Source organism: Lagopus leucura, unplaced genomic scaffold (assembly GCF_019238085.1).
Source record: "Lagopus leucura isolate 7727_CA_CO unplaced genomic scaffold, USGS_WTPT01 Super-Scaffold_100001, whole genome shotgun sequence".
Lineage (NCBI taxonomy): Eukaryota > Metazoa > Chordata > Aves > Galliformes > Phasianidae > Lagopus > Lagopus leucura.
Window position 1 is genome coordinate 74203927 of NW_024962262.1, and position 11205 is coordinate 74215131.

Here is an 11205-nt window from a genome sequence, read left to right on the forward strand (position 1 = left end):
CTCACAGCCCTACCGGTAGATGAAGTTTACAAATACTTTTGTTTTCTGATGTTAAAAATACATTATTTTCTTAGGACGAAAAAAAAAAAGACAGTGAATAGAAGTCTAACTTCAAGTGTTACGTTGCATACTTAAAAAAGAACCAAGTTACACAATTTCAAGTATCTAAGTGAAATACAACCTGTACTTTGCATTTCATGGTTGTATTCATGTCACTGAGAAAGATAACATGCATTCACAACTCATTATCCCTAATTCACTTTTTTATTTCCTGTGAAATCACCCTATAACCAAAGGAAATGACTTCACACTGAGTTAATCAAACCTAAGTTTTATCAAGGTTTTCACTGGCCCCACCATTCCTGGAAACATTCAGAGACTTCTTTAGCCCTGAGGTATTTTGGAAAGGGCGCGTGGCTTTAACTATGTGTCATCCTGTGGATATGATGGCAATGTGTGCACAAATATGGAACCTAGAAAGAGCAGAAGAAGTCAAGCTGAGGAATGCCGAGCAGGAAGGAGGACTGTGTCCTCCTCATCTTCATCCAACAACTCTTCTTGTTTACAGTAGCAGCCTCCATTCTGACAAACCACACGACGCTTGCTAGGGAGGACGCCTACTACTGCAAACCACTCTATTTTTACAGCAACTAGGAAGACACAAGTGCTTCTGCTGGTTCATTCTTAATTCTAGATTCAATAAAACACCCCAGTTTATGCTTCTGCTCCTCACAGTAGTTATGTCCACCACAAACCAGACACCAGGCTCTTCTTTAATTTTCTCCATATAAAGCTTTTTTTTTTTTCCTTCTCCATTCAGACCACAGAGTGAAGTTAAAAGACCAAGAGATAACACAACTCTACTTTGCTGTTGCTGTTGTCAGTGGACATTCCTGTTACTGCAAGGCACAGAAGGGCACCACCACAGAAATTCAAGGAAGGAAAAGAGGATGAGAAAAGGAGAGTTGGGAAAGAGATGCTCCCTTTCCTTTGTCTTGAAATTCCACTCAACATAAGCAGAAAGACAGAACCCTTGGTAGGCTTGCTAATCTTTCACAAGCCTCTTGGTAAAAAAGCTCTCCTTTTCTCATCAACGCACCTGCCTGCTGAGTGCTTTTTATTTCTGAATTCCAGTGGCAGGGACATTTATTGCAATCAATATTTTGTTAAAATCTCAGAAGTTTATAATTTTTAAAATAAGACTGTATAATCTACACTCAATATTAATACAAAGAAGCCAAAAGATTCCCATCTAACAAGTAATTTGTATCTCTGTGTTGCCTGGCTCTCTGCATTGCTTGGCTACACAAAGCGAAAAATAAATTAATGAATCTTCACAAAAAATATTTCTAGTTTTACTACATCGTATTTCCAGACTTCCATGTTCACAGTTCACATAAAGTTTTATGGAAAACTTTCACTAAGTTTCAAGTCTAACCTACCAGTCCTGAGGGTCATCTTAATTCCAGAAGGATAAGCAAACACAGCACATACTCAACTACATTACTTGTGAGAATAACCATGATAACTCATTATTCATTTTGCTTGCAAAATGGATATTGCTTGAATTCCTCAGTTCTACTTCTTGAAAGAGTATCAGTTCAGCATTCATTTTCAAAGATGAAGCATGACTTATAAAACTTACAAAACGCATGTATGTATGACGCATCGCACAACCAAAATAAGCCAGTATTACTCTGCAGTAAGAGGTAACTATTTCACTGTAAGATAATCTCATACTTATTTAACCCAGTTGCAACTCCTGGTTTAATATTCCAAATCTTTGGATCCCAGAAAACACTGGTGATATAAATAGAGGCAAAGCAGTAACCATCAAATGGAACCAAGTCAAACAGAATGGGCCTTTTGGGACTTGGCTCACTGAAGTTGATGCCAAAACATCATCAACTTCAATGACACCAGGCTCAAACCTCCTTGCCTGATCTGCCCCAATCCCACAGAAGTAGTGATGGACCTACCATTGCAACCATACCAGTATCATGAATGTCATTTCAGTGTAAGTATGTACGTACCAATCTGACTCAAGTAACAGACGCACATCTTATTGCGGTACTTTAGACGCTCAACTGAAATGTCATGTTCAACATCTTAACGCATACCAAAAATGAACACAGCAGCAGCAAGTAGTAAAACTGATCAAAGAAAGTTTTAACTCAATCTGTTTGTTGCATTTGATACATGCATTACCATAAGTTTTAAGGCCTTTTTTTTTTGCATGTTCCAGTACTTTTGCTAACATTTAGTACGTGATATTCAGACAAGTATGTCTGCATAACTTCTACCTTTCTAATCCACGCTTGAGGACCACTGTTGGTTAGCTCATCCGAGGACAAGATCTGTGCTCCAGTACTTCCTGTGAATTGGCCAGGTATGGAGTTTGATTGAGCCCAGGCATCAATCTAGAAAATAAAAATCAACATAGGATTGGAATAAAATTTTTCTTATTTTTCTACTCTCAGTAACTGTTATGATTCTTGTCTCACACTTAGCAAATTGACAAAACTTATTTCAAAGCAGATATCTCAAAAAAGCTGAGCATCTTTTCACATTAACCCTGAAAGCTGAGCTCAGAGCCCAGCAGGTTTGTGGCTCGTGGTTTGTTCATCCTCAGTACTAGTATTATGAAGTGCAAATTAAAGGCAAAATTTTTAAAGACATCCCTATAAGCTGGACTTTCGAATACTGTATTTAAACACAGTAGGAAATAACAGTGATATGAAAAGCAAACATCTACACTTTTTAACTTGATTGAAACACTGATAAAAAGTGCAACATACCTGTTCCTGTGCACGATTTAGCATGCACATGGCCTCTAAATCAAACGTGTTTTCGTTGAGTCTTTTCTGAGCCAACGCTCGATCATTCATAGCTGCAGTTATGTCCACACCCTAGGAAGAAAAATATGATTCTTAAAAATACATTAGAGAAAAGTATCACCCATTTGACCTGGAAAAAAATCCGTTGTAGAGTAAGTGCTACAAATACTATAGAGTTGTTCTAAACATTAAATAGTTAGCTTGACATACAAAATGGCAATGTGAAAACAAAAAGAAATTCTCAGACTATTTATTATGTACACACACTCTTGATGTTTGCTAAACAAATACAAAATCTGAAGTACAAATGCAGCATAGAATCATAGCATCTACAGATTATCTAAAGATTTATTTTCAAATAAATACTTTGGTCATTAAAAGTTGAAGGTTTTAATGCCTAAGACATTAAGAATTCAGTGGAATCTTATTAACGAACAGTATTAAATATAATTTAGCTATAAAATTTAGGCAAGGGCCTTTATATTGAGCTGTTCACACAAATACCCTAATTAAGGACTTCAACTTATGTGTGCAGAAGAATTACAGCAAGAATCACATGCATCCCACAAACTTGGTTTTAGCGCTTAGAATGTTTTATCTTCAGCCTAAAAAAGACTTACATAAAAATGAAAACAGACTGATAGCATGCAAAATTAACTGTTTAGTAAAAGATCATTTGTACCTGTGCTGTTGAACCAGAACAAACATTTAAGAAAAAAATTGAAACCATCTTGCATATAACTGATCAGAACCCAGTGGGTAAAAATATGTAATAAATAAAGAAGTTCAGTGCAAACCTCTACATATAAAGGAACCAAAAAGGAAAATCAAACCATTTGAGGTTGTGAAGATAAATTAAGAGCTGTATACAACCCTTATGTAAGAGTATTTGTGCCCTACTCTTTAAATGACGTGCATTTTGTGGATCATACTGTTTTGAAAGGAGAAAAGCAACAGTGATCAGAGACAAATGAAATTTAATCGAATATAAGCATGTAAAGGAGACTGTAAAGGGCTGGAAAGCACAGAAGAAACTCAATAGCCAAAACAGCAAGTGGCATACAGACATTAATTAGATTGATGATTTAGGGTTTTGTTTTTGTTGTCTTTTTTTGTTTTACTTTGTATTACAAAAGACTTAAGTTAGTCACCATCTCATTACCTTAGCCTCTCACATTATACTAGAATAAAAGGCCAGTGGAAGAAACTGGAATTAGTTTAGAATTGTCTCTGCTGAAAAGATAAAGTTTATCCACAAAAATTCCCATCATAAGAAACATGTCAAGAATTTACTAAATATTGAAAAACCAGCACTAGGCAGACAAATGTCTACAGTAGCATAATACATGATTTCTTTAAAATTATTATTCTGGCTATTAAATCTTAGTTTCAAATGGGGAAAGATGGGTTTATTTGTTTTCCCTGCCTCAGACAAAAAGTATGTCCTCCAGTAAATTAATCCCATATCATGTTGCTAAACCACCTGGTACTGAGAAAGACAGACCGGAAATCCTCACCGCCTGTATGTCTATGAAACTGACTTCAATGTTTATTTATTATCTCAGATGACAAAAACATACATTACAAACAAGGTACCAGAAGAACTGAAATTCTTTCTTTTTCAACGCAACGTGATATTCGTGTATGTAGAAGAACACTTGTCAGCAACGTACACTTTCTCGTGTTAAGAAGATCCCCCCTGTACAGTTCAAATAGCTCTATGTTTCATTTGAGAAACTGCTTCAGGAGATAAATAAAAGTTATTCTACTCACCAAAAGCTTCAATCCAGCAATACACATAGGCATGCAAGTAGTCCACTGAAATCACATCGGGACCACTCGCATACTTAAATACACATGTGTACTTTAGTGCTTTACCGGACTGGGGCCTATTAGTAGATACCCTGGTTAGTTAGAATTCCCATACACTTTCCCCACATGGTCAGTCACCATTTTGGAGACCATCATGGCTTTGTATTATGTCAAGGCATTCGATGGCAGCTTTGGATCTCGGGAAAAAAAAAGTCTCTGCTTGAAGTATGAAAAGTTGTTATTATTTAGTCAAGTAAAACAGTTCCATGTTCAGCATGCTACTCCTGAGTTCTGTCTTTCCAGTCTTGAGTTTCAATAACATTTTTCCCCCAGACAAATACTGAAGCAAGCAGAAAGTGGTGACAATAAAAACACAATTTTGACACACTTTATAAGTCTACTGATACACTAAATGCATTTTATGCACTTTTAGATCAAGAGGGCTTCTCTGCACATGAGCCATTGCTGTATCTTAAACTACAGCATTCTATCTCTGGACTTTCAAGTTTTCAAACATAATTTGCTTCTTCTGTGTTTCTCTGTCTTCTGTAAACATGCTGATACTTGAGATTAATTGAGGCAAGAGCTTTTTCTTTATCTTCTACCACCACAAATACCTACACTAACAGCATTTAATAAATTTAACGTTTTATTAAAAGCATCTGTAATATTTTAGCAGGGCAGTTTTAGGCTACATTATCCTATAACTTATTCTATTACCTGCATAACTGGTTTATTGTTATGCTTTTATTGTGTTTTCTTTTAAATACTGAAATTGACTTGAAATCAGAACTGTGACAAACAGCTACCAAAATTAGCAAGCAAATGAAATGAGGGAAATTATACGCCAAACCTCCTGAGGATTCAAGCAAGTTCCCTCATTACCTCAGCTCCAGCAGCAAGGGACCTGGCTTATTCTGCTCCAGAGAAGCAATTTCATCCACAGGCAGTCCCACAAACACTTAAAACAATTAGTCCTAACAGTAAGCAGAGGAGCACTCTATTACCTTCCCAACTCTCTAGAGAAACACACGGAGATCCTGTTCCTACAAGAATATTCCTGTATTTCAAGGTTAAGGATTGCTGAGCACAAGGGAACAGTATGTTCTGCTGTCAGTTACTGACCCTTGAAATCACCCTTAACACAAACCACGTTAAGGTAAATGCAAATAAAAATATTTATTCACAAAATATAAAAACAGACAAAACAGTTACAAGCATTTATAAGGATACACGTGACAGAATGGAAAGAAAGCTATGTTGAATGTATTTACTCCAATGTCATTTTTCGAGGTCTCTTCTACATAATCAATAATTAACAAATCATCAGCACTTGCCTAAACAAACCTGTCAACGACAATGTCTTGTTTTTGGAAACCTGAATGCAGACAGCTTGCCCAAACCAAGTTTGTCATTAATCACATGAAGGACAAGACTTTTCACCACCTGCTAAAAACACCTCAAGCTCTGCCTTTGAGGTGTGCAATGAAAGCACGTGTTGAATAGGTTATATTCACTGTGCTTTTGGTGCTGCAAAAGACACAGAAGTAAATAACATCTGTGCTTCAGGAAGTGAACTGTACTACCTCAGAAAATTATTGAAAAACAAAATGCACCAAGTTGAAAAACAATTTCATCAGAAATGTGAAGGCAAAACTTTTTTTATTCATTTGTTTTGCAAGGTATTAGAACAAGTCTTTAGAAGAAACAATATGACATTAACTTAAAAAAACAAAAAAAAGTAATGTCTTAAATATTTAATTTACTTAATTACAAAAACCCCACAGAATATTCTTTTGAAGACATATCAAGGGGAAAAACATTTCCTTTTTTCAGTTTATTATACATACAATTAAATTTTCCTTCAGAAGGCCACATGGAAGACAGCTCCATAAGAAAATGGGACTAAAGTTGGAAAAATGAGTAGATACACCAGATGAAATGGCAGTTTGACCTACTTTCAAAGAACTACTTTCAAATCTATTTTTTAATTAATAACATTTCAATTCCATGTTAATGCTCCAACACTGGTAGAAAGTTTAAAATTATTATTCAATTTGTTATTAAAATCTAAACATACGGTATCAACCTTTGCAGAAAACTTGAAACTTGCTTCTCAATCTTCAAGTAAAAGTTTAAGTTCTACTGAGACAATGAAGTCACTAGTTGACAAAAGCACACGATATTGGTACAGGTTGCTTACACCACTGCTCACGTGAACGCTGTGAGTAAATCTGAAGGCTGTAGCAGTTCAGATAACAGCTTTCTCAAGTGCCAGCTACTACCTAAGCACACCTTTCTTTTTTTTCACAGACTGTGATTTGACACCAGACTGACCAGACTGACCAGGCAATGGCTTTTTTTTCCTTAAAGTGTATGCTCTCCTTCCTTTCCTTACCTCAATGGACGGTTTGGGGAAAACATCATCCTTGCTATCTTCTTTGCCTTTTTCAACTGGAACCCATTCTCCATACACACTATCCGCTTCTTTTTTCCTATGCTGAGACCCAGATGAAACAGGAAATTCCTTTGACAGGCTGACCTGATTTTTTGGTTGTGGTGGTGGTGCTGGTTTTATGCTGGGAGTCTTAAAACAAAAAAAAAAAAAAAAGATAGGGAATGTTAGAAGCTGAAAACGCTGTGTAAACTCCTGATATCAAAGACATGACTGAGAACAGTAATAAGACCAGAACCCAGGAAGAATGGAAAGGATGACATTAAACGCATCAAAATTGTGAGGAACAGGTAAAGCAGCCCATGCCCACTAAAGAACAATTCTTTTCAGAGTCTGTATGGAATCCCAGAATATTCTGAATTTCATTGTACCACTTTCTAACAGTGCCATTGAAAGTAGAAATTTATTTCTACCTTGCATCTTGCATAGTTATGTATTACTATTTCTTTTGTAAACACCATAAACTGCATTTTTACAATTAACTTTTGTTTTCACTTAAGCATATTAATACTTCAAATATTAACCAGCAAAACTAAGTCAGACTTTCATAAGCACAAAAAATTCTTAACGTGCAGTTGAAAAAACTTCCTAGACAAATTCTAACCACACTTAAAGTCACACAGATCCCAGATGCATAATAAGAGGTCCCTCATTTATTCTTTCCAGCGCCCTGAAAACATCAACAGAAATGCTAACAAAATCAAAAGCAGCCTCAAACAAAGGCACTTAAAGGGACTTCTACATCCTCTTAATAACAGGCAACATTAGCAGATTTTCCTATTGGCTAATCTCAAAATTAATGGAACATGTTTTTCCTTTCATTAACACTTAAGACCTATTGCAGTAGCAGACATAGAACACAGAGGCTGAGCAAGCTTAATGGCATAATGTCATTCAGAACTCCTCACGATGCCTTTAGAATTTTGTGTTGCATTTAAAAGAAAACTAATACTCTTCTGAAGCATTTTCCAATTCCAATGCTGTTCATACTAAAATTTTTTTGCAATGAAAGTGGGAAACAAAACTGATCCCCTCTATGCTGCTAAAGCTTTAATGTTGTAAAAAACATTAATTAAGAAAAAAAATCTTAATCCAATTATGGAAATCTTTCATAGTATCATGGGCTGCAAATAATTTTCTTTTTTAACAAGAGTACTTTTAATGATACGCAAGCATAATTTCACCAAGCTTATCAATCATTGTTTCAATTTCTCTACAGCTATTTGTCCTTTTTAGAAAAGTTAAATTTAAACTTGATCTTTTAAAATTAAAGTAATTTTTTAAAATTACTAATTACAGAAGTACTCACACTTAAATTGAAAAAAATAGGTTTGGGTTCATTGAGCTTAAAAGGGTGATTATAGAAAGGACGTTCTTCCTCCTCTTCATCAGAAACATGAGGTTTATTCACTATCACATCATCTGTGCTCTGAGCAATCTTCTTGCATTTCTGAAAAAGGAAAAAGAAGGAGAGGTGTGAAGACAATAGTTAGGAATAAATCTGGATCTTTGAACTAAAATGGACAGAATGAACAATCTAACAAAGTGGGATCTATAACTCTGAGAAAACCTCATAGGAATGTCGCAGATATGTACGCCATTTGACTTCTTACACGCTTTATCAAACACCTACTTAAGTTTGCTTGGCACTCATGCAGAAAATAATTACAAACTGTTAAAGATTTTCAGAAGTATTGTAGAATTAGATGCTCAGTGCTCATTTCATAACGCGTGTATATGGCTGCAAGCTTTTCAGAGATCCCTGGCTACCTAGCATCCTATATAATACAAAGAAAATACAATACACATAGACTATAAGCCCATGCAGCTACTGCACAGAACTACTGAGAATTAACAATTACTAATACTGCTTAAATTCTACTAGCAAGCCAGGAACTTATTCAGAAGCAATATCTCTGGAAGACATCTCATTCTTCTGAAATATTTTGAGGTTGGCCAGGTACACAAGACCTATGTTCTATTCAACAGCAGTTTAATCTAAAATATAATATAGATAGATAGATGTCTATATATATTATATCTATATAGGTGCAAGAGACATCCTGCAGCTCAAAGAAAGAACACATAATTCTGGAAAGGCTAGAATTATGACCAAAACCATATAATCAACTGCACTTCGTTGTTACTTGTAATAACTATAATTGAGACAGTCCAAAATGAATTTGAGAACACTTTAGTAACATACTTCCATTATGTCCCCATTTACGAAACATATTCCTACAAGACATCTGATCACATTCTAGTTCAAGTTCATACCATTTTAAGTCACGTCTATTTGATAACCTGACTGTTGGTATGTAAGGAGCAAACAGAGACACTGCTGACACTGCTCTCATCAGTCATTATTAAATGAAGATTCCTATGCTCTTCTGTTCTAAGCCTCCTCTCAACAATGACTTAAGCACACACTTTATGCAGCAGAAAAAGCCTGCATCGCTTCAAAGGCTAATCAACCAAATGTATCATCTACAGTCATTGGATGGCCCCCATTGAACTGGAAGCAGTGTGTCTTCTTCCTGCATGATGCAACCTGCAGAGCATCCAGCTTCCTTGGAAAACAGAACAAGTTCTCCAAGGGTTCTTCCTTTAGACACATTCTCATAGGATGATGATCTGGACTGTTTCTGAGGTTGCTTTTGATTCAGTGCAACATATTAATCATTGAATTCCCACAGACAGAAAGGGTAAGCAAGGGGAAAGTTTTTTTGCCCCAGATGAACAACAGTTGCATTGAATCTTGGGTCAGGTTACATGCAGAAGCACTCATCAAATCTGCACAACCTCCCTGGTTTTTTTGTTTGTTTTTAAGCTAACAAGCACTTCTGCACCATTATCCCCAACAAAAGGATTACTTTTCAGCAATTTGACATTGCCTGATTTCAGATTTTACTTCCACAAATAAAAATGTTTTCAGAATTATCATACTAACAATGCAGCACTGCTACACTAAAGACAACTAGCAATTTTTCCCCACCATCAAAACAAAAACATCCTATTTGTATACTAAAATTGCAACAGATGCATTGCAACAATAACTTTCCCTCTAAAAATGTTTTGGAACACATGTAAAATTATACAGAGCTACCGAAGCAGGTATTGGATTTTTAACACATTGAACACTGAGCAAAGAGAAATTTGATAACAAAATAACAACAGAACTAACAAACAATGCTACAAACAAGAACTAGAACTGAAAGCCTTGATTCATTTTTGGGAGTTCCGTTCTCTTTGTTGAGGTTTTTATTAGAGGGATAGCAAAGAAAACTACCAGTATGTAAAAATTAAAGCATGTAAAAATTACAACAGAAAAGAAACCAAAAAAAGCACAAGAACTGCAATTCACACCTTTCTACAGAATTCAAAGGCATGTTTTCATGACCAAAAAACCCAAAAATCAAACAAACAAAACCTCACAGCTCTAAGCAGCAAAAGCTCAAACCATGTGCCAGCTTTCATGTGAGTGAAGAACACAGAATAAAGCTTGCCTGGCAGTCACAAAAAACACTTTGCTTATTTTCGGTTTGGTATGGTTGTTCTCACTTACCTCAGTGAGCTCCTTTAGTGTATCTCTTGACGACTTCTGACTGGCTTTGTCATCTTTCTTTTGAGATAACATAGGCATCAGGCTTGGTGGTAAAGGAACGCCTGACTTCGCACACATGGCAGCTGCATTAGCTTTGGCTATTTCAAGCAGCTGGGCCTTGTCTGTAAAATGTTAAAGAAAAATTATCAATATTATAGCAAATTCTTGTTCTAATTGTCAATATTTTTATCAACTAAGCAAAGCATGTAAAAAATTACTCTTACTGTGCATTTTTATGCCCTGTGAGAATAATTAAAATTTCAGTTCATCACTCTGGAGCTACACCTTAAAGTACATTTAAGCAAGTTTACTGTAGTTTGGACACACAGTGGAGTTTTGTCCACAGCTTTTAACCATGCTCATTTAATATCTAAAAGCTAAAGAAATTAAAGAATGCCAACTCTCTTTTGCAATACTCAAAAAGTTTTCTTTTTCTTCAAAAATAAATTCATGAAATTAAAGCTGCATGGTATTATGAAAGACATAAGAGAAATGAC

The 11205-nt window shown here is 35.6% G+C and overlaps 1 protein-coding gene across 4 annotated transcripts in view; it reads right to left on the minus strand.

Annotated features, from left to right (window-relative positions):
- SON (SON DNA and RNA binding protein) overlaps positions 1–11205 on the minus strand; it is a 38186-nt gene that overhangs the window by 12031 nt on the left and 14950 nt on the right. For all 4 annotated transcript variants that reach the window (XM_042866538.1, XM_042866535.1, XM_042866536.1 and 1 more), the window contains 5 exons: positions 10670–10830; positions 8414–8554; positions 7048–7236; positions 2799–2909; positions 2304–2420 (listed from right to left, as the gene is read on the minus strand). In XM_042866538.1, the coding sequence (XP_042722472.1) occupies positions 2304–2420; positions 2799–2909; positions 7048–7236; positions 8414–8554; positions 10670–10830 (719 nt within the window). The remainder of the gene's footprint in view (positions 1–2303; positions 2421–2798; positions 2910–7047; positions 7237–8413; positions 8555–10669; positions 10831–11205) is intronic.